The sequence below is a fragment of the Strix aluco genome, chromosome 15 (genome assembly GCF_031877795.1).
Source record: "Strix aluco isolate bStrAlu1 chromosome 15, bStrAlu1.hap1, whole genome shotgun sequence".
In the NCBI taxonomy this organism is placed as follows: Eukaryota; Metazoa; Chordata; class Aves; order Strigiformes; family Strigidae; genus Strix; species Strix aluco.
Genome location: NC_133945.1, coordinates 7,282,460 through 7,306,074, shown reverse-complemented (window position 1 = coordinate 7,306,074; position 23,615 = coordinate 7,282,460). Strand labels below are relative to the sequence as shown.

The 23,615-nt window shown below is 48.5% G+C and overlaps 1 protein-coding gene across 1 annotated transcript in view; it reads right to left on the bottom strand.

The window, feature by feature from the left end:
* Nucleotides 1–20,263, bottom strand: part of CACNA1H (calcium voltage-gated channel subunit alpha1 H) — a 128,208-nt gene extending 107,945 nt beyond the window's left edge. The window contains exons 1-4 of the mRNA XM_074840953.1: nt 20,156–20,263; nt 17,069–17,202; nt 12,260–12,357; nt 6,819–6,978 (exon numbers count right to left, since the gene is read on the bottom strand). Of these exons, the coding sequence (XP_074697054.1) occupies nt 6,819–6,978; nt 12,260–12,357; nt 17,069–17,202; nt 20,156–20,248 (485 nt within the window). The 5' untranslated portion in view covers nt 20,249–20,263. The remainder of the gene's footprint in view (nt 1–6,818; nt 6,979–12,259; nt 12,358–17,068; nt 17,203–20,155) is intronic.
* Between the last annotated feature and the right edge of the window lie 3,352 nt (nt 20,264–23,615).

The window sequence follows — 23,615 nt, the reverse complement described above, 5'->3', positions numbered from 1 at the left end:
TGCAGCACAGCCAGCCACAGAGGCAAGTCTCAGACAGTAACCCGCAGCCCTGAAAGTACATACGGAACACTCAGCACTGCAATGACCCTGTGCAATCTTGGGAACATCCCTTGCTCTTTCTTGTTTCCCTTAAAACAATGCTGACCAAGGTTCTTTGATCTGGATGTGCCACTCCAGTGACATACTCTTCCAAACTACAACTGATTTTCCAGGAAAACCTGCTCCAGAGTCAGGTGGAGCTGTGAAACTCAGCAAAAACTTACTACCTTCACCGCTCTGGAAGCAACACCCTACCCCACCACCAGCAGCAGGAGTTTCCTGATCACAAACACCTCTTGGCAGCGGGCAGGACAGGAAGGCTTGGCACACAGCAGCTCATGGGCCAGTGTAATTAGGATTCTATCCAGAGCAAAGCTGGACTTGCAGAGAGAGATGGACCATCTGGAGGGATGATTGTGTAATTAGCAGCTATGGATGCACAAGCTCCTTTCCTGGGAGCAGTTCCGTGTTCAGATGCAGACACACGCATGCCGTGCCAAGAACACTGACCATGGAAGAAGTGCTCAGACAGAAGGGCTGATGCATCAGCGTGATGCTCTGCTCTGACCTTACACCCGAGCTCCCTCTACCCATCACAGCACAATATACACAACATTCAGCACCACACACAACTCCGCAGCTGCCTGTCCTCGCAGCTGCAGGACTGAAACGTGTTCATTGTCCCAGATTAAACATCTTTATTTCAACCCCCAGAGCTGATCTCTGATCTCCTGGTAGCCCACCCCAGCTGGGCAGGCTGGACAGGGACACAACTAGCCAGCAAGCAGCATGCCAGCCAGTTCTGCTGGAGCCCATGCACCCAGTTTTGTTGGGATGGGTGCATGGGCCCCAGCAACCAGGCTGGGGACCTACAGAACCAATCCCCCTCCTGTGCAACACTTCTCTATTCACTACACATTGCAACTGAAAAGGCCCTTGATGAGCCACATACACAGATTTGAGAGACTGCATGTTTCCCATGAGTCACCGTTTAGGAAGCCTTGGGCTGAAGAAGAAATAACTGCCTGCAGACACAGCGCCCTGGGCTGTGATCTAATAAGCTGCGTAGAGAAGATCTGGGTACAAACCCTCTGGAGAACCAAAAGAACGACACACTTTGGTGGCCGTGGGAGGAAATTAAACCCAGGAAAACAAAGCACAGCTTGACTGTGAAGGGTGGATAAAGACTGATTTGGTTCTGCTGCTGCTTAACTGATTTTATCCTCCCTTTTCTCTTGCTCATTTTTGCAATAGCCCTCAAAATCATTTACAAACCAGAAGTCCTCCCTATAACAGGCCAAAATTAGTTGCACAGGGGCCACTTTCTGCTCAGCCTTTTTCAAGCCCTTCCCTCTTCCATGTCTGCCCTGGGCACAGACACCATGAGCATCCACCCAGCTGGGAGGGACCTGCACGATGCTCTGCCACCACTGAGTGCAGCGTGGAAGGGACACACCAACCGACAGCAAGAACTGCCAATTTAAGACCTTTTTCTAGTTCCTCTGCTTGATGACCCTGCTGGCAAAACCAAAAAGGGGAAAGAAGGAAGGAGAGCAAGAATGAGAAACGGTGTCACAGAAAGAGGGAATCCCCAATATCCGCAAAATAAATGAACTAGCTCTGCCAAGGCCATTTACCTCCATGTGCAGGAAAGGTCAACCTGACTTCCTTGTTACTTGCCAACAGGCATAGTCCGAATAACTTATTAATGGTAATGAATCCACTAATCACGAGACCCTTGTGCTCTGGGGAAAAGACATAAGAAACTAAGCCCCATCATGGCTCTTGTTATCACATTAGAAAGGATTAACACCCCTTTCTCGGCCAGCTGCCCAGTGCACATCTTTCTCTGGGCCTGCAGCAGCTTTGCAATGTATTTCCCTTTCCTTGTCCCTGGGCATGTTCGTGTGCAGGAAGGACAGCAGTGGGGCAGAAAAGTCCATTCTGCCCCATGTCAAAAGAGGCTGAACAATTATTCTCTGCTCCATCTTTCCCCAGGCTCAGTCCTCCCAGCCCAACATCATCCACAACCGCTGGAGTGTGGCTTGTGCCCTGAGCACAATCCTGCTTCAACTTTCCGAGCAGCAGAGGAGGAAAGGGAAAAGGTGGAAGAAACTCAGCATCAAGCAGGATCTGTTTCCTCCAAGAGGAGGCAGCTCTCTGGAGGAAATTCTGCTGACAACCCAATGTTGCAGCACAGAGAGATGCCAGGAGGAACAATTAAGCAGAACAGAGAAGTACCTTTCAGACAAACTCAGAGCTGTCTGCCTTAGCTGTATGTGCCTTCTTGCAGCTCTACAAAAGCCAAGGAGCCAAAGGCAGTACAATGCCAAGCAGGTACGGAGTTAATTAAGACTGAAGTGCTCACATTATAACTGTCCTGCAGCATTAAATAAATACAAAGCACTTCACAGGTCTCTCCCCTCTCCTACTTCCAACCCACTGAGTTCCTTGAAAGGCTCCACGAGAGGGAAAACTTCTCTGCATAACAACACAAAGCAAGGAGCAATCCCAGCAGCAACAACACAGACAAACTGGGGATGACCCAGTTCCTTTATTTACAGTGATAGCAGCTCATGATGGCAGGAGGGAGCCAGAGGGGCCATGTGGTGGGGGAGACACACCTTGGAGATCTTACAGATAAACTGCTGGCTTCACTTGCCCTTCCCACACATGCAGGGCAAGCCTTCCTCTCTCAGACCAGACCAACCAAAAAGGCCTTTATGAAATTCCCCCTCCAGCTCCCACTGTCAGGGCTCTCCTGCGCTCGCTCACACAGCAGTGGAGCCCATCCTGGCACTGCTGTGCAATGCCAGGGGAAGCACAGTCTGGCCAACAAGCTCCCCAGGGCTTGAAGAGGTTTCTGAGCCACCAGAGCCCTCTGAGGCACTGCTCTGGTCTCCAGAGCTGGTCAGGGAGTGACATCTTCTCACATGTCCTGAACAGCAGTGACCCACTCCAGTTTATTGCTTGTCAACTCACTACTGCAACAGCCCAGTAATTGCCTGTAATTCCGTCAAAGTCAGTGCTAAAAGAGTCCTGAATAAAGCAACCTCCTTCCAGCATACTGCATTGCAACAGTGCAATTTTCAAAGACAGAGAAAGCAGGTATTTGCAGTGCACCTCAAAGAAGTCCCCAAATCTCTATCAGAATGTACTATATTTAAAAATAGCTTCTTTACTTGAAGCAGACAACTTTCAAGAGGGATTTGAAAGAAAAGGTTTCCACAGGAAGAAGAATGATGGCAAAATCAAAGTCACTTCTTCCATCTGATGCCTACTGTAAATTTGAATGGCCCAGAAAGCTGCTGCCAGCAAGCGTGCAAAGAAGCATGCAGCAGATAAGAAACTATATTTGAAGCATCGGTCTCTGAGCTCCCTTATACTTCCTTTATGCCAGAAAAGCTTTGGGGCTATGAGCCTTCCTTGCCTGGCACCCTGGGTTGTGTTCAGATGCTCACCCTCACTTTAAGACAGTTCTGTTTTCATGTGGGAGGGTTTGACACCACCACCAAGGTGAGTCTCACCAGTAAGTCAGGTCTTCCCCTTCATGGGGCTGTAAGGAAAATCTGAGCCAGGACCATCATCTGCTCAGCCCCAACCCAAGCCTGTCCATCCTCCAGCCCCTCACAGCCTGCTGAAGGGCTGGTAAACATGATTTTAGACTGAGGACAACAGCACTGGGATTTAGTGGGACTTGGCAGACAAAACTAAATAACCAGAATCTCATTCCCCCTTCCTTGCAGAGCTCTGTTCTGTTTACTTCTAACCAAAACCAGAGCTTAACTTTAATCCTGAATCCCCTGGGTGAAGGTTTTGCTGTTGGTTTTGTTCCCTTTGGCAGCTTTTCCTGGAAGGGACGGGGGTCAGGGCTCTCCAGCACTGATGCCAAGCACAGCAGCTCAGCCCAGGGATGGAGCACGAGGATGCAGCGATGGACCCGCTCCAATCCGACCCTGGACCTGACTTTGTATCTCCACACTGTCTTGCAGGTGGATGGCATCCTGCTGCTGGTCAGCAGGACCTGCTAGGTTGGGCCCAGTGCTGTATATTTTGGTCCATCTGTACAATAGCAGGTAGATGTAACCCTGAAGTGCCTTCCCTGTTACTGCCACTCCATGCCTTCTTCCCCTATACAACTTGCTGTTGGGGTGTTAAAGACCACTGCAGGGGTGAACCATATCCTGATGCCTGGAACTATGGATTCAGGAGAATTGAGAATGACAGAAAAGATGGCAATAGTTCCACCTGGATCCCCCAAAACTTCCACACCAAGCTCCAATCAACCTGGGTTAGCTTCTAGCTGGAAATGGAAGGACTGGCTCACTGCAGCCAGGTTTCTCAGGTCCAAAGCTAACCCAGCAAAACACAGACCAAGATGGTACCAGGGCAACCCACATTTTTTATGCTGATACCAGCGCCAGCAGAGCTAGAGTAGCCCTGTCCTGAAACAGAGCTGCCCCATTTCTCTGGAATGCTGAAACTTTGCTCGCAGTATCCCTGAGCACGTGGCATCAAGCAACAGGACTTGTGCATGGGCAATGGAGAGCCCCCAGCCACCCAAATTCACCCCTGCCTACAGCTGCAGGGGACCCAGGAGCCAGCACAAAGCTACAGTGAAGTGGGAAGGAGATCTCTTACAAATCTTCTGTCTCTTCAAACAGCTCCTGAGGCTTAGCACAGGGAGCCTGACTTTGCCTTCTGTGACCGGGACCAAGACCCTGATAAGAAAATCCTGCAACGCCTTTGATGCTGCTAATGGCCATTACATAACAGCCTGCTTAATATCTGTACTTAGCAAATGTTTCCCCTGTGGTTAATTTTAAAAGCTCCACTTTGCAGGAAATCACACAGCATTTTAGAAACCTGGTCAAAGAGATGAGAGGGACTCACTGAGGCTAATTACAGTTCTGTGCTCCTTGTGCTCAAACATTGCCTGCACATAGTGCCTGCCCCATGCAACCGGGTCACCCGAGCACAGCTTTAACACCATTCTTTGGGCTTTTAAACGACAGCTCAGGGCTTACTCTGAGTGACAGAGGGTCTTGGTGACCAGCAAATACCTGCTGTGAGTGCAGGAGAGAGCTTGCGAGGTTGGGGCATCAAGATGCAGGAGCAGAAGCATACACACATGGCAGACTCATCGATTTTCTGCCTTTCAGCATTTCTGATGGGATGAGGAAGTGCCATCAGAGACAGTCTGCAGTACAGAGAAAGGCTCAGACAGCTGAAAGCCACAGGACTACTCAGGGAGAGGCAGAAACAGGACCTGGGGTAGAGCTGAGGGATAATCTCTGCTTGTCTTCCAGGCCCAATACAAGCTGTAGACAGCAGATGATTACAAACAGATATAATTACAGGCTCTATCTCCTCTTACCGAGCTAGAGTTGCCCCGATTAGCTGGTCTCAGACATTTCCTCACCTCTGATCCACTGACATCTTCAGCAGTCTCTGACAGGAGTCCTTCGGAAGGACTTTCCCAGGCAGACCTCCCCTTTCTGTGGGAGCTTGCAGGCTGCACTTGGTTTTGATCTTTTTGCTGTGCTGATGGATTTTAAGGTCTGCCCTTACCCTGCACTTCTAAAGGGGTAAGTGCAGAACAGCCCAAGCTCGCCATCATGTTGAGGGATTGCTGGGGACCAGCAAGAACCGTGCTGCCCCATGGCAGGGGATGAGCCAGGAGCCAAGAGTCATCCCAGTGCCAGCAGCACTGCACAGACAGCCTGAACATAGCAGGCAGAGCCCAGGGCTGGCAGCAGGGTCCATTCAAAGCCCCAGACATGGCAAATGATGAACCACATCCAGGACCCATCCAGGGAGCTCAGGCAGGAGCCAAAGAAACCAGAAACAAAGACAGAGCTGAAGACAGGCACACCAACAGCACAGCTCAAACCAGGACTAAGAGCCACAGGCTGAGCTTAAATAGAGCTCCTGGGCCATGGGGAGGGTGTAGATGGGGGTCCCAGGTGAGGGTCATCAGGGCAATTAAGGCCTATTAGGACCTTAATTAGGTCCTAATAGGCCTCAGGACCCACCTGGCAGAGATGCTGGTCCCTGCAACTGCCTAGCTTGGAAGAACCAAAACTAAAGTTTATATCAAAAAGAGCAGGTGATCAAATGTGCTGCCCATCCCTGATGCCTGTCCCAGACTGAGAGCGGTGTACCAAGGTCTTTAATGCCTTTCACATCAAGCTTCTTAATACACTCACGAAGATTTATTTATGTGTTTCACAGCATATCCATGGTGCTGTCTGTACCAGCATGCAGACCACCTCATCAATCCCCTGCCAGGTGGTGTGGTGTGCTAGGTGACCTCCCAGACCTGTACAGTTTTGTTCACTGGCAATTTTAGGAGAGCTGTAATGCTTTTGTTTGTTCTAAATCCTTAAATTCACAGAGTCAGGGAACTCAGCTTCCTCGAACAGAGATAATCCAAACCACTAAAGTCCCCGTCTGTCAAGTGCAGAAGGAAAACATGAAAAAGCCACTCCAAACCCTTGTTAACTTGTTGGCAAGTGGATTTTTTTCATACAAAAAGTACCTTGCCAGACTCAAGAGTCCTGAAGCCAACAACCTTAAGAAGAAGCAAGATGATAGCCCAGTTAAAAGCTGCCATTGCATCTGTGTGGCACGGCCACATCGTGCTCTCAGCCACAGCGCTGCTGGATCCTGCCCTGGCTGCACCTCAGCTGGGCACTAACCCCGCTGACCACCGGGGTTTCTCTGGCAGGGGAGAGGGAGAAAGGAAGAAAAGGTGGAGGGTTTTTTGCTGTACTTACATTGCAAAATTCCTGTCGAGGAAACACCTGTTTCTCAGCAGCCCTGCCCAGAGCTGCACACCGACAATCCCAAAGATGAAGAAGACAAAGAAACACAAGAGGAGGACGTTGCCTAACATAGGCAGAGTATCTAACAGCAGGGTGACGAGTATTCGCATACCTGTGGGGAGAGGAGAAAACAGGTTAGAGGAGCCCTTTGACTGGAAGAGTGGGAATGCCACACCGTTTCCAGCTTGGTTGTGCAGCCAGTGCATCCCAGGCAGAGGATTCGGGGTGTTTATGTTTTCCCCTAAACCTTAAGCCTGAAAAGGAAGGTACGAGTACAAAAGGCTGAGCTGCAAATGGGAACAAACAGCATATCTCCAAAGAGTGGACTTAAAGGTGGGGTTTTCCAATATTTTCAGTAACACAGCACTCAAAAACACACAAACATGGGCAATGCTGCAAGACAGTCTTTCCTGGACAAACGCCCCTGCAAACCATCAGCCGCCTGAGAAATTGTCAAAATATATATTTGTAAACATATTGAACCTCTCTCATGAATCACACAGATTGTTCCCCTAAACAATACGGAGCCTCGTGTAGGACGATAGTTGCGGCTGCTCTCTGGGTGTCCTCCACGGACAACTCCTCTTTCGTGAGGACTCCTCTCCTTGCTGGCTCAGAACTACCAAGCAGGGGAAATGTTGACTTTTCTGAGGAGGGGAAAGCAGGACGCAAATGTGCCTTCCTGTAAGGAAAGCTCTCAGCTCTGCTCCCATCCCCTCCTCCTGAGCAGGCTGCTGGGAGACCTTCCCAGCCACCCCTCTGCAAGGCTCCCCAAGAACCTGGGTGCAGAGCAGGGGCTGCCCCAGCACCTCTGCTGCCAGGGAAACGCTGATTTCTGTGCAAGATCTTCCATCCTAAATAAGAAACTTGAGGAATGAATCAACCTTGCAGAGCCTCAGCCAACCCTTGCATTCCTGTCCAGTATGTTCCCAGCATCGCTGCCCAGGGGAGACTGGGCAAGGAGGCAGGGACTGGGCTGGCACGTGGGGGCTGCCCTGTCTCACACGTCAGGGCACCTTCAAACTCAAGGATATAACAGGAATAAAAAGGAAATAATGACTTGCAGCTCAACAGAGGTTAAATGAACCTCTGAGAAACCAACCAGCCACCGTTTCAACAGCTGATAAATGATGAGAGGAGAACTAACGAAAAGAGGCAAATTCTAAATTACAGAAAAGAATAAACCCAGAAACTGAGCCGTGGGAGCCCAGCGCTCAGCAGAGAGCAGGGCTCAAGTTTATGGCATGGTGGAAATCAATGCGTCTGCTGGGTAAGGCGACACTGCCACCTTTAGAGGCATTTTATCCCAGTAAAATTCTGCTCTGCAAACACCTTTTCCTGCCTGCATGGAGCTTTTTCTCCCTCCATTTCCCCTAGCAGGATGCCGCTCTCCATCAGTCATCCCATTTGAACAGAGAGCAGCAGTCACATTGATGCATTCTCTCTTCCCCCACCGATTTCCACGTTGGCTTCTTCCCCCCAGCCAGCTCCCAGGTCATGCCTGATGCCTCTCCTGCCAATTCAACGACAATGCTGGGCTGCAGCCTGGCATCTGTAGACCCCAGGGATGGGTGCTGGGAGGAGCAGGGTCTCCAGGAGAGCAACACTCATCCAACCCGGCACCCCCCAGGCCGTGGCAGGGAGCCGGAGCCCTGTCACACCACTTTACCCCCCTCCTCGTGTTGCTCTGCCAGCGGAAATGCAACCCAGCCAAGCAGGGCCGGAGCCGACATTACCTTGTCAGCACGGCACGAGAGGATAAACTGCCCCGGCCAAGAAGTCTGTGCTAATAAATAATTAGGTGTGAGTAATAACCTTTGCATCCCCAGGCAAGAGCCTTTCAAGGTCTCCATGCCCAGCTGCGTCTTGGCTCCGGTGTGGCTCCCCGCTGCTGGCGCCAGTGGTGGATGCCTCTCCGGAGGAGCCGGGATCCTAGCGCCCAGCCCTGTGCCAGCCCTGCTGGCTGCCCTCCAAACCCCGTCCCCGTGCCACCCCAGCACCAATGCCACCCCGCGGGGAAGGGACATGGTGCTGGCAGCCAGGCTGCACTGGCAAGTGCCACAGGCGGTGCAGGATGGCGGCCAGCGTCCCGGCCATCCCCTGTAACCACAATGCCGGCGTCAGCCGCGGGATGGCACCGGCCTCTGCTCGAAGCACACGGGGAAACCCAGAGCTGGAGGCAAACGGGGATTTGATTTTGTAACGCTTGTTCCCAACATGCGTTATCAGCGTAAGCCCCCCAGGAGCACATCCCACAGCACTGCCCTTCAGCCTTTCCTTGCAAATCTATCTTTGGAAGAGCAGAAAAGACTCACTTAATTCCCATTGGAAAGAAGATGCTGGGCTTTTCTTCTTTTCCCCCTCCCTGCTCTCATTAATATCCTCGCCTTCTTTTTCCCAAAAATGGTTAAAATTTATCTCCCTGTGCCAGACAACTTTTTTCTGCTCAGCTACTTTTGGTATTTTGGGTTGTTTAGTGGCACCATTCTTGAGATTGGATCCATCTGTTCGCTATCCGCTAAGGGTGCTCTGGGCTCCCAGCAGAATGTCAAGTGTGCCATGGGAAAAGAGCACGAGCATCGGTTAGGCTGAAACGAGGATCAGGATTTCTTTTCGTTCCCATTACCCGTGATGCCTGGTTTAAACCACATAGCAGAAAAATAAAAATAAAGCAGTGAAATGGATTTGAAAAAACAGTGACCACTACTAAAAAAACCCGCTAACTACAGCCCCTGCCAAACATATAAATCGCAGGAATTATATTTTTCCCGTCATTTTCAAGGAATAATTTCTAATAGAGATGATGTTTTTATTGGCTGGGGTTCTCCTTTCTTTTCTTAACAAATAAAATAAAAATGAAATAATCTTGTGGGTGAATTTATTGTGCCTGGAAGCGAAGAGCTAATAGCACTGGCTGGAGCCCAGGAAAGTGCCCAGGCATCACGGGGATAAATCGCCAGGCTATTTCTCATGGGTCCCTGCTTCCCCTGTGCTGCCACTGAACACCAGGCTCGTCTCTTCTGACCCAGCCATAATTTCTGTCTGCTCGATGTCCTTTTGCAACCGCTACCAAGCTGAAAACCACGCTCCCGCCAGCGGTGGGGTGGCTGGGGGAGCGTCGCTGTCCCAGTGCTGGGGACGGCATGGACGGGGCTGAGCGGGCCCTGCTGCCACGCTGCTGGTTGGGATGTGGTGGATGTCTGAGGGAATCCCCCGGCTAAGCTGTAGCATCCCCATGGATGCAAGACTAGAAATGTATCATAGAATCATAGAACGATTTGGGCGGGAAGGAACCTTAAAGATCATCCAGTCCCACCCCCCTGCCACAGGCAGGGACACCTTCCACTAGCCCAGGTTGCCCAAAGCCCCGCCCAGCCTGGCCTTGAACCCTTCCAGGGAGGGGGCAGCCACAGCCTCTCTGGGCAACCTGTTCCAAAACGTAACTCTGTTATTACCAGAAACTGCAAAAATACAACAAAATAGAGGGTTGTTGCTATCCATTTCCCACAGACCCTGGATTATATCAGCCTGAAACACTAAAAGTACCAATGTTAGAAGTAAGCATCTCATAAACAAGTAAAGTCTGTGATTATCTGCCCTCCAGGAACTGAGATATTTCTAAGAATACTAATCCTGCCCTGGCACTTGTTCAAGACACTGGTAGTAAGTTCAAGACAATATTAAGACCAGCCTAGCTGCTCGACAAGCTGGGCAACTCAACTCCAAACACTGATTGAGATTTTTGGATTTAATCTCACACACTCTTAACAAAAAATTGAGAATTTTCTATTGCCCATCTTTGGAAAAAAATTAAAAAATCGAAGTGGCAAGTGTAGCAGAAGACAGCCTAAAAGGCTTCCTTCAAAGCTTCAGTATCAGACTCCTAAGGAAGAAAAACACAAGCTGGACCCAGATCAAAATTTCACCTAGACTTGGAGGCATTTGGATCCCTGGGCCGCAGTTTAATAGGCATGTAAATCCTCAAATTCCCCCGGCTTCTGCTCTCAGCCCAGCTGAATCCCAGCTTGAGACTCCCACTATTTCAAGGGAGAGCTACGAAGGGCTTCATGGATTTAAATAACTTTGGAGTGAGCCTGATCCTCACCCCAGTCTGAAACCTTGGCAGGGCTCCGAGTCGAGCACGTGCCAGCGCTCCTCCGCTCCTCCCCGTCCCAGCGAGGCCACGGAGCCACCGTGCTCAAAACCCCGGGGGAAAACTTTGTGTTGTGCTTTTGGGCTGCTCCGAAACCCTGGTAACAAAACCTCATTAGGAAAACAAAGCTCCGGAGGGTTTCATGGTCCCTTTTAGCCTCTTGTTTCTTTTTGTCTTGTTTTTAACTTCTAATGATGTCACTGTCGAATTTATAGATTTATTTTTTTTAAAAGAAAAATCCTGAAGAATTTGAGCTCAGAGAGAAACTTCAAAGACTCCTGTGCGCAAACATCCATCTGTTCCCTTGCATGTTCATCTGAGGTACTGGAACCAAAACCCTTCTGGGGGAGTTTGTTTTGCTGTCCCTAGATGTGCCGACACGATGGGCAATTAATCTAGGCAGGATGTTCAGTGAGGACCGGCGGGGCTGTGTCACTCAAATGTGCTTTTAAAAAGAACAGGAAATGTAGGGTTTTTTTTGCACGGAACCTCTATGATTTCCATACAATGCTGCTGCATTTTGAATTGAGTGGATTTTGGTTAAAAGATGATGAAAGCACTATGAAATTAGTACCTTGCAAAGGATTGCTCAGCAGACAGCTGATTCCAGCAGGAAATTATTTCAATTTGTTGGTTTGTCTTTCAAATTGGATTTAGAAGACAAGCAGCTGAAGCCACTTGAAAATGGATTTAGGGGCCACTTGAACTTTCTATCGTGGGTGAACCCAATTTTGTTTTACATGACAGCAAACCTTCTGTGGTATTTTACCCACAACAGAGGCTGCTGCGCTTCTAATCCTGAACACAAAGAAATGGAAAGACCTTAAATAGCTGAGAGAGGAAAATGAACCCATCCGGGGCAAGAAGATCCTCCTTCGAACTGACCTTTCCCCTTTCTTTATAGCAACTTTGTTATTTACTTTGCACTAGGAGCAGAGGTACTCGCCTCAGAGTGTTCACAAAAACGCTGGAAAACAGCCACAAAAATTTGGCACCCCAGGTATAAAATCTACTCCCTTGCCCTTTTCTAACACTGATAATCATAATAAATGATCTCTAACTTGCCATTAAAAATTAAAATAAATGAACTTGCTCTCCGCAGCAGGAGAGTAGACAGCTACTGCAAGGCTCAGCACGCAGAGAGCCAGCTGGGGTGGCTTTACCCCCCTGGTTTTCGGCGGGGGCTGAGCCAGGCAGAGCCAGGCAGTGTGGCTGCGGTGCAGACAAAGGTGTTACTCACTTGGGACCCTGTTAATGGCTCGTAGCGGCCGAAGTACCCGGACGGTGCGAATCGCAGACAAGCTCACGTTGTGTCCGTCCAGAGAATACTCCATCATGCTGCGGGGGAAAGAGGAGAGGCGTTAGGATGTGGGATGCTCAGTCTCTGGGCATGGGGGTACTGGGGCTGTCGCTGTGCTCTGGGAGCCATAGCTCAGGCTTGCAAAACCACCCACTCTGTGTTTGCAGCTCATAATGTGCATCACGCTGTCAGTGGGGGATATAAGGGATATTTCAGCCTCTAAGAGACTGAAAATACCCACAGGTGCAGCGATGGTGCAGGGGCCGGCAGGCAGACGTGCTCCAGGCTAATGGGCTGCAGGCACAGGTAACGCATCGGAAAGCAGAACCTGGCACGACAAGGAGCTGCAAAGTCAGGGCCACAGAAATCGGGGCAGATGGGGAGCCCCCAACTATCTGCTCAGCTCCCGCAGCCGTGCTGCTCTCCATTTCCATTAGTTTATCGTGCTCCGGCCAGCGGCACATCCGCAGCCTTCCTGGGGAGATTACTGCACAACTCCATGCAGCTCAAAGCCAATAAGATGTTTATGATATTATACCCCCTACTAGCACCCCAGCGTATTGTCACGCCAGCTTATCTCTCCCCGTATGACAAAAATGTGAATAACCAAGCCGACAAATGACGTTAAAGTAGTTTGGGTTCCATTTTATTATTAAGAATAGGGAACATTTTCTTTTTCATGCTCCGTCTCCATTTCACATAAACATTTCTCTTCCAGGCTGGGAAGGATGTTAAGTCAAGTGAGTTTTCTTGCTCTTTTATAGCAATGAGTGGCAAATGCATGTAGTGTTGATTTTTAATGGGGTTATGGCTAGTTAGCATGGCTGTAATTACAATTTATGAGTTTGACTACAGGGAAGCACTTGTAAATATGTCACAAATCTCTCACCACGCCTGTTCAAATAACATAACAGCATCAAAAGCAACCCTGCGAGTAAGCTGTTGGATCCCATGGAGAAAGAGCTTTTGTTTTGGTGTTTTTCTTTTTTTTTTAAATAAACAAACAGATACGGAAGGAGGAAGGCAAATACAAGCTGAACTGCCACAACCAAGTACTTCAGAAGCTTCAGTGGAAAGAGAGATTTTCAACTGAATTGTCCTGCAGCCAGGATGGACCAAAATTGTTACGTGCCATCAGGAAGCAACACCTGAATGGACTGAAGCAACAGCTGAACGGATTTCAGGCAACAGCAGAAGGAGGTTTGGTTTTGGGCCAGCCTTGCTCAGGCACTTCATCGCCCATGTGCCCAGCTCTGCTCTGCCAGAGCCTTGCACTTTGTATTTGGTGCCTTGTCCTGCTCTACAAAGTTTAATTGGGAATATCTAGATGTTCTGATATTTGTTTCTCTTTGGTGTAACCCTGCAATATCAGTGGCATTGCACTGAGGTGACTTTGGCCCATTAGCCTTAATTTGCTGTGTGCAGAGGCCCTGCTGATTTTGAGCTGGTTTCAGTGATAACCTTTCAGATATATTTTTCTTCTGAAGTAGTTAGTGCATCTTTATAAATTAAAACCACCTTAAAGCTTGTACATAGGAGCTGAGCTGAACATGATGAACAGCTTTAAAACTCAGCACGGCATGAAAACAGGTTTTAAATCTAACGTGTGTTCATTAAGCAGCCGGAGCAGAGCAGTGGGAAGCAGCCTGGAGCTGCATGAAGGACCACACAGTGGGAAAGCCATCGGAAATGCCCGTTCACACCTGCATTGAGGGGCCTGGAGCCAGCACCAGGTGTCTGCTCTAAACAGACCTTACAGGAATAGACAAAGCATTGTTTAAAGTCCCTGAAGTGAACAGCGCTGAAGCCTGAATCTGTTCGCTGGCGTGGTCCCAATACAGCACACTCACAATTTATCGGGTGGCTGAGTAAGTGGATTTTAGTGTAACTGATACAGTTTTTGAACTACTATTAGCATGTAAAAGAAGTATGAAATGCTCCAGTGGGAGCTGGTTTTGTACTTCGGACAACACATGCAACTATTAGTGTGTTAAAGGGCCAGCTCCTGGGACCTCACTTTTACTTGGCCCTTGGAGTTTCAATGGGGCTGATAAAAGATGAATAATCCAGGATTTGGCCTCGGAAACAGACTTTCTGACCCTGATACTTTGGAATTCCGTGATACTACATTTAGGATTTGAAAGTAAGTCTCAGGAGGATCTACACTGCCCACCAAAGCCAACCTGAAACACTTGATGGATTCCAGATTGGATGTTCTACAAGCAGCGAAAACATTTGAAACCTTCATGAAAAAGTCAAAAGTTTCTTTGTCAAGGCCAAGCTTGGAGTCCTGTTCTCATATCACACTTGTAAACCAAGAATACCCTGGAAATGCCTGACAGAAGCCTGCTGGAGCTGGAAATTCTGGGTATGCAGGGACCAGAGGTCTGGGTGGACTGGCACTGGGGAGGCAATTCCCTACAGCCTCTGGGTACTGAAAAAAAGGAGGCACAAGCCTTTGTGATGTCTTCTACCATGAACAGTTTCCAGTCCTTCAGCTGTCAAGTTAAAGATGTCCGAAGCATATCATATGAGCCTGCAACATCTCCAGGGACTGGATGCACAAGAAACCTCTCTGGTTTCAGCTCTTGTGGACAACATTTTTGATGCTCGGGAAATGCTTTCAACTTGGCTGCTGGACAGACTGAAAGGTTGTAAGCTCCATTCGGTCTGAAATTTTCCAGGGTACATTTCTCAGGCGAGCAAAACATGAAAGGGCTTTCAGTGCTGGAACAAACTTCAGACACAATCTGTTGCTAGAGGCAGAAGATATGTTTATTTTGTAGTTTCCCGGCTTACCCTCCACTCTCTTTTGTATACTTGCTAGTAAGCCAAATCAGCTTACTTGAGGAGACCGAATGAGACAAACAAAGCAGGCAGCACTGCCTATCGCTTGTTTTCCTTCTTATCAGAAAAAGCCTCATAATAACTTCATCACATCCATCCGCTTGCTGGAAAAAGCAGCTCTTGTTATTCCAGTAGTGTCATCCCTGCTAAAACCACCTCCAGTTTTAGGAGCAAACACTGGATCGAATGGTGGTAGTGGGAGAGGTGAAGGACCCCAGCCCGTTGTGCAGCTTCTCCTTGCCCTCCACCAGCATTACTGGCCAGTCCAGCTCTCAGACCAGCCTCTCTTCCGAGAGATGGGAAATAATGTCACAGGTACGGCTCGAATACACCAAAATCATCTGGAGATGGCCCAGATCAGCCAGAGAAGGGGCTTTTCCTCTTCTCATCTTCAGCCTGAGTAACTGGCAGGAGGGTTTCCCATCGGGGTCTTCTGATGCTTCTGCTGGTTTCATTCTTCTCATATGCCAGTCACGGAGGGTGGGGAAATGCCCTGGAAAACTACCAAGTTGACTCACCAGCCACCTTCCCCCTCGTCCCAGGTGCTACATGAACAAAGATCCTGGTGCCAAACCTGACTGAGGTATGAGCAGAGGGCTCAGCCTTTCTGCCTGCATGTTCTGTTTTACTCTCCTGCTTCGCTGGGATGATCTGTTTGATGATGTGGGAAACCTCTGCTTGCCCATCAGGAGAGCTCATCCTGCAGGTTCAGCGTGGGGAAACACTGTCGGCACGTTGGTTATGGATGGCAGATTTCTGATCCCAAGTTCCCCCTGCAACCACAGCCTTGCTCTTCCCCTACTACTTCTGGCTTAAACGCTCCAGCAGCTTTGGAGAGAAAAAATAATGAACCGGTTCTTTTGTTGTCCCTGCTGTTCTTTCCTGGACTGTAACCACACACGGAGTCAAAGGAAGTTCTGCTAAGGAGAGCTCATGTTTTATTCAAACCAGTAAGGCCATTCCTAATTGTCTTCCAGACAAATAACATGGAGCAAAACAAAACTCCATTAGTGCAGTGAAGATTGTACATCACTAATGTAAGGGTAAAAATGCCCGAACATATTACAGGAATGTTCTAATTAACCCCAGGCTGGTCATTATAAACCCAGGAATTCAGAAATAAGGCAGAGCTCTGTAATTAAAGCTGTCTATCCCTTTCTAGGGTATACTAAACCGATAAGAGAGCCAGGGGTATCTGAAATCCATTTATTCATAGAAAAAAAGTTTTAGACTTGCCAGGCTTTTAGTCCACTCCGTTTTTCCCTATGGGTGTGAGGGCATTTGTGTTAAAACCGCCCAGATCTTCCTTATATCAGTTTATTAACACTTCCTGCACAAATAAGCAGCTGTGAGAGATAGTATTAAAATGTAAATCAAGAGAACTTTACAGAAGGCATCTGCATGCACTTGTAATTTGTGTCAACTTCTGGCCAGCTTCTTCCACTGGTATTTCAACCTTCTGAACCAGACTTTTGGGCTAGATTCTCCTTGTTTGGCCAATTTCTGCCTCTCTGCCTCACTCTAATGGTGTCACATAGCAGGAGTGGGGCTGAGCTGCTGCGTGCTTTTTCCACCCATTCTGGAGACAGCAGTCTTAACTACAAGCACTGGGACATACCGGCCACCACAAGGACTAGATCAGCGTGCACTTGATTTGACAAGAGATGACACTGGCCAAAGGATCGCTATTGAAAACCAGATGGCTTTTGCCCTGACATTCATACCCCACTCCATAATCTGGCGTAGTTGCCAGAGGTGAAACCAAATGAGACTTATGAGACTTGAGCCTGGCAGCTTTCACAAGATGTTATGAAAACCAGCCAGGACAACCTACAGATTTGGCTCTCTGGGGTTTTCTTGCTTTCAACACGAAGAGCAAATTTATGAGGTTTTGTTACTGACCCCGCCATCACGATGAAGAAGTCCAGACGATTCCACGTATCTCCAAGGTAACACTTCTGCCCGAAGATCCCCAGAGCCACCATCTTGATGACCATCTCCACCGCAAAGAAAGCGAAAATGAAGTCGTCAAATGCCTGGAGACCAGTAAAAGATTATTACAGTCAGTTCTGCTGCGCTCTCTTATCAGGGAAAGGAAAAGCAGAGACCTGAGTGCTCCCACCACAGAGGCACTCTGCATACCCTGGCAGACGCTGCAAGGCAAAGCAGTGGTACCAAAGTGCCACCTACTGAACTCAGAAATAAAACCTGCAATACCTGATGGGTGATGGCATCCCCTGAGCACAGCTCCTGGGTCAGTCCACTGCCTGGGAAGCATTAGCAGCTTCTACTAATCTACTGACAAAGATAAAAGGACATCACTGTTGTACAGTTGGGTCTGGGAGGTCGCAGCAACTTGTCGAGGAAGCTGTGTTTCCAGACGGGGCAGCTCACACCTCCTAGAAAGAATTTGTCCCATCTAACACAGGGGGATGTGCCTCACCTCTGAAGCCTTCCCAGACTCCCAAAACAACCAGGTTCCTACCCACAGACCCAGACACAGCTGGGAGTGAATGTGCACATCAAGCAGAGGCCAAAGCAGTAACTGTAAGGGCATCCCACTGGCAAGACTGTGTGTCCAGTGCAGGACCTCTTAATGAAGGTCAAAAGTTTGGGTTTTAGATTACTGTGAAAACAAGAAGAGAAAATAAAGGTGCACAAATTAATCCATTGCTGCCCTATAGAACATGCTTCAGCCTTTAGTTAAAGAATGACTTCTGTAGAGTAGTGGGGACTTGGAGAGCTGTGATTTCTCCAGCCTTCCTGGAGACTACAGGTACACGCATGAAAAATGAATATACTTGGAAGATACCACGAAATGGACTCTGTTGTAAATACTCTTCCACACGCTGCCTGTAAACTTGAACATCGGGAGATACAGATTGCTTTTAAATCACATGCAGAGGCTTTGTCGTTTTGAATGACAGACTTGATAAAGCACAGGAACTTTGCGATCTACAGACATGACTGCTGCTGTGCAAACCACTCTCTTAATGACCATACCGTTTGGTATTGTGTCTCTGGCACTTCCATACTGAGGCCTGAGTGGATTAATGGTAAAAATAACAGAGCGTCCACATTGAAGCCAAGTTCTCACTGCACATCCATGTACCTCTGCGTGGCTGCGCGTGAGCACCATCTTCTCTCCCTGTTGGCTTTATCAACCAACCTCCCCTTGATAAACTACACAGAAATTTTGCTCTGTTATTTCAGTTCATTTAATAACTGGCATCCAAACTCCTCCATAAAGGAATTCAGGCTTTTTTACCTCATGTTCTGGCTTCCATTCCCTCCTGCAAGCTGTGACAGGGTGAGGGATAACGATGGCTTTACTTGCAGCCCTTTTCTGCCTGCAAACCTTTCAGGATAACACTTTGGGGTTTGCAAATATACATTATAATCATTAAGATGGTATTAGAAACCAAATTCAGTGCCTGGGCTCCTCACAGCTGCACGAGTGTCTATTCTGAAGAGAACAGACCACGCAAGCTGTCTGTTTGCAATCTGAATAAATTATGAAAAAAAGGAAGCAAATAAGGAGCATTCAATAATGTCACCTCCTCGTCCAGGCAGGATTCCCTTTGTCTGCCTGGACACTTTGGCAGGAACAGGCATCCTCCAAAGTCCCACGTGGGTGAATACACATGCAGAAAAATGGCTGGCACGTGGTGTGTAACCTTTCAAGAGAGATCAGACACTTTCTGACGGGCTCTCTGAGGGATGCTTAGCCCACAGCTGCCTGCAGTGTGACATTTTCTGGTGAAGGAGGTGGACTTACTACCTCTGATGCTGCTTCACACCAACCCTGTGCCTGACCTGAGACAATCCCTATGCTGGATGCCTCTGGCGGCAACAGTTTCTCCAAAATTGATCCCATTCCACAACAAACCTCTAGCAGCTTCTCAATTCATCTGGTTTACTTGGCTCTGCAGTTAAGAGATCCTCTTTTAAGGTTGAAAGAGGGTTTCATGATAAACTCTGCTACTCCTGGCATCTGCAGGCAGTTCTGGACCAATCTTTGCAAGAGGCAGGAGAGGCTGGTTGGAAGGATCGCACTGGCCTTCCCGTATGGCTGAAATGCCCAAAGGGAAGTGAAACAGCAGATCTGTGCGGGATTTGAACGAACCAAGCCCGTTACACTACCGCGTGTCGGTAGTCCTTGCCGAGGTTGATGTAATGCATCAGAAACAAGGCAAGTTGGTTCCAAGCCTGAGGACTCAGTTGCTGCAAGGAAGCCCAGCGCCAAGGTGCAGCCCACACACCAGATGCTGCCGGGATGTGCTTCCAAAATGAATCCTGCGGGCATATGGCAGCAAGGGGATTGCCAGGATGCAGCAAGGGATGAAGTGACAAGTGTGATGATGCCCCACTAAGCTTGGGGTGGCCAACAAGGGTCTGTGAGCTCTGTATGGGTATGATTTCTTAAAGGTCAGTTATCCTGGCACTTGGCAGTGCTGCACTTCAGCTGGTGGGGCTCCGCTGTGGAGCAGAGCAGGCACGGGCCCGTCCCGTGCTTTCTTGTTCATGAAGAAGGGAATGAAATGGCAAAGTCACCGGTGCTGTATTGCACAGACCAGACTGCAGCAATCCAGGAGATGCTGGCTGGGGTGGAACCGACTGACTGCGAGCAAGAGGTTCCCTGCAGCACTGTCCATCCTGTAATTAAAAAGTGTTGAACACCTCCAGTGGGAGCCGGATGCCCAGTTTTGAGCTCCCTTACCCTCATTAAATATGTAGAGAGAGGATCTTGCTCGGGTAAGCCCAAATCACTCAGCCTTTGGGTCTCACCTAGGGCCATGGAAGCAGGTCTCCTTGGACGACAGGCTTTGCATGCCAAAGTGTGGCTTACTGGAAAAACCATCCCTATGGGAAGGGCTTTCATGGCTGGATCCTGGGGAAAAGGGTCAAGATGGGGGTCCCAGCTCCCAGGGTGACCACCCCCCTCCACCCCACACATCCCAGGCAAGCGGGGCAGCACGGGATTCTTACCTCCAGGATGGTGCACCGCTCCGACTGGCACTCCACATCCTCGCAGGGCTGGAACATGCCCAGGGTGACGCAATTCAGGAGGATGACCAGCATGCTGATGTGCTCGAACCAGGTGAGAGGAGGGCGTTAAGGAGAGCACACGCTCCGGTGGCCATTAGGAGGGGGGAAGCTGAGGCACCCTGTTATTTACGTGTCAAAAAGCCTTCAGGCCTCGCACAAGCAAAGAAGAGAAAACATCCCAGATTTGCTAAGGTTTGAAGTTTTTGGCAATTGAGGAAAGGGCCTTGGAAAGGGTACTCCTGCTGAGATGAAGGGACAAAGGATGCCTTTAATTTCCTACACAGCAGCAAAGCCAGAGAAGCACAAGCTACGCTTTCCACTTCAGGTCCCCCACACTTCATCCTCTTCTGTTCCTGCATGCCCAGGGGCAGCTGAGAGCACAGCTGCCTCTGTCCTCCTCCCACAGCGACTTTCAACTCCAAATCTCAAAGGGTTTTAGCAGTGAATCACCCCACATGTCCACTAGCATTAACTCTTCCACTACCAAGCTAAAGAAAGCAAGACAAAGATGAATTAACTCAGGCACCATCACCACCATAAACCTGGCTTGTGCCCAGTTCCTTGCTCCAAACAGTGAGGTTGCTCTCTTTGTTTCCATCTCCAGTCATGAGAGTGGGTGCTGAATGCAGGTTATCTCATTCCTACCTGGTTTCTAAGTCTCAAGGAGCTCTACATCATGACCAAGGATGAAGGCAAAGCAAAGCCAAGCTGGAGGCACAAGTTGGTAGGGCCAACGATGACGGCATGTTGGGATAGGGGATGTAATCCAGGACCCAGGGTACACAGCACAGGCTTTAAAAGGAACTGAAAGGGCTCAAGGTTGGATGTCTTCAGTCACGAAAACAACAAAAGACTATATTCTCTTGCAGGACCCACCAGTGCTCAACTGCACTAACATTAATAGTTTCAAAGTAGTAAGTGGTGATTTGCATCAGCGCAAAATAGGCCCAGAGCTTATGATTACTGCTGCTGGTATGACTATTAAAAATAATAAAAAAAGATTTGGGGGAACTAAACAGGAGTTTCACAAATTAGGCATGAATGAGAGAACTGTTCTTAGGAAAATAATTGGAAACATCTGTGCATGAATAAACCTTTATGCTTTCAAACACACAAGCTTATGTGAGAAGGGATCATGGAGAAAGAAGCACACAGACATTGTCTTATTTCTGATAACAACAATTCTCCTGCTTTGGAAACCTGAACAAAAAAAACCCTACCATATTTCTCCCTGCTGCTTTTAGAAGTATTTTATCTGGCATTTTATCAGTTCAGCACAAGATTTATCACAGCACAAGATTAGGCAAGTGCAGGGCTGCAGTCTCAAACTCCTTTTGTACACACACTCTCATTTATCCAGATTAAAAGAAAAAAGTGAAATCAGCAGGGTCAGGTCCAGCAGCTTCTCTAAAACCTGAACTCAACCCCCTTCTTGTTTTAGAGAGGGCTTTCACTTGAAAATTCAGAGCTAGGAACACCTTGGAGCCCATGCTGGGAACCAGACACATCGGACTTGGAAACCTACTTGTCTAAAATGGAAATGCATGAAATCAAATAAACAAATGAAATAAAAACCCAGGTCACCCTGTCAGTGATGTAGAAGGACCTGGAGCAGGCAAAGCTCCTGGCCACAGCCCTAGAAGACTTGTGCATTGCTGAAATACCAAAGTCGATTTATTTTAATTTCTCCCTCCCTTCAACGACTTCTTTATGATTTTTGACATTTTTAGGGCTGTTTGGATCTCCTTCCCTTTCACCTAATTAGAAGCAGAGTGGTAATCCTGCTCCATAGAGACAACAGCCCGCATCAGACCTGAACAAAGCCCAACCCGTGGCCACATCCTAGTTACCATATTTGCATCACTTGATGGGATTCACGTGGAACTCCCTGTAAACAGGGCTCCTGTGCTATTCCCAGGGTGCCTGCAGTTGCATTCATTTCACTTATTATACTTGATTTTTTTTTTCCTTTAAAGTAAAAAAAAAATAAAACCATGTGGATTTTGCACTGTTAAAAAATGTATAACTCTGCTGATGAATTAGGTCTCCTCCTTCCCTGGAGAAGGGGACTGCACTGGCCCTGTACCTGCTTGCTCCAACCTTGCTCTGTCCTGCCCCAGGACACTGATCCTGGGCTCGTGCTGGCTCGATCCCCTGCTGCTCCAGCGAGGGGAAAGCGTACAGCCTAGGCTCTTCCCCCCCACAAGATGATAAAGCTTTTGAATCCACCATCCACCAAGAGCTGCTGGTTGCGTTACTGTTCTCCGTCCCGCTCTCCACTGCCTGAGCCCTTGTTTCTAGCAGAACCGATCAAGAATTAGATTTTGTTTTCCATTAGAAAACACTGATTTGTCAAAAGTGAATCGTGATCACGGACCAGTTCAATTAAGACAGACTTTTTTTTGCTTAAAACGTGGAAGAGTCCATCCCTAGCAAGGCAGAGGCAGAGCCTGTTGCTGAAGGGAGTCCTCAGGAGTATGGGGAAACCTTGATGGATGCCAGGGTTTCCCACACCCTGGGCTCTTCTGGCTTCTGGGTCAGTGCCTGTTTGCTGCTCAGATCACTCTCATTGTGATACAAAAATCACAAACAGTTCAAAAAGAAAATTTTCTGAGCAGAAAACATGCCTGCCCTCTGGATCCAGCACCTGCCCCTGATTTTTGATTTCAGTGGAGTGACTGAAGTCTAAGGCTGAAGATGTTTGTGGGGTAAAGCGCCCCTTCTTCTGAACTACCCCAGACCTTTGTTCAGGTGCTCTGCTCATCAGATCTCTAAAAAACTTACTTCTTTCTTCTAAATGATCTAGTTGTGGTTTTTATGGTTAAATAATCACCAGCATGAGAAGAATTGCCACTGGAGTTGAAATGAGAGCCCTGATCCCTTGAAGAGAGGTAGAGCCGCCACTGTCCCCTGTCCATCTAACACCAAAGTAGAATTTGGTGTCTTTCATGGTGCCAGAAGAGTTGTTTTAATTTTCTAACAGAAAAAGAAAGGCTCTCCCTTAGCTTTGTGGTCACAGATGTTTAGAGTCTGTCAGCATAGTCAGCAAGGATCAGTCACAGCAGTGAGATGGAAAATGGCAATGCTGCCGCATGTAGAAAGAAAAAAGACAAAAGAAAACTTGTGTTGCCTTTGAAGAAAAGGCTGGAAAGGTGGAAGAAAACCCACTGTAGGGAATGGTTTTGCTTTGGCCAGAGAACAGACTGGAGGAAGGAGGAGGAAGCCCCTGCCCAGGGCTCAGACGTTTCCCAGGGATGCTCCCGTCATCCCTCATCCCCAAACCCTTCCCGAGGGGATGAGGCTGGAGGGGTTTGGGCTGAAAGGTCCTGTCCCTGCTCAGCCCCTCCAGCCTACCTTCTTCTCCACTGCCTGTAGCTCCCTCAAAGGCATTAAGGTCCTG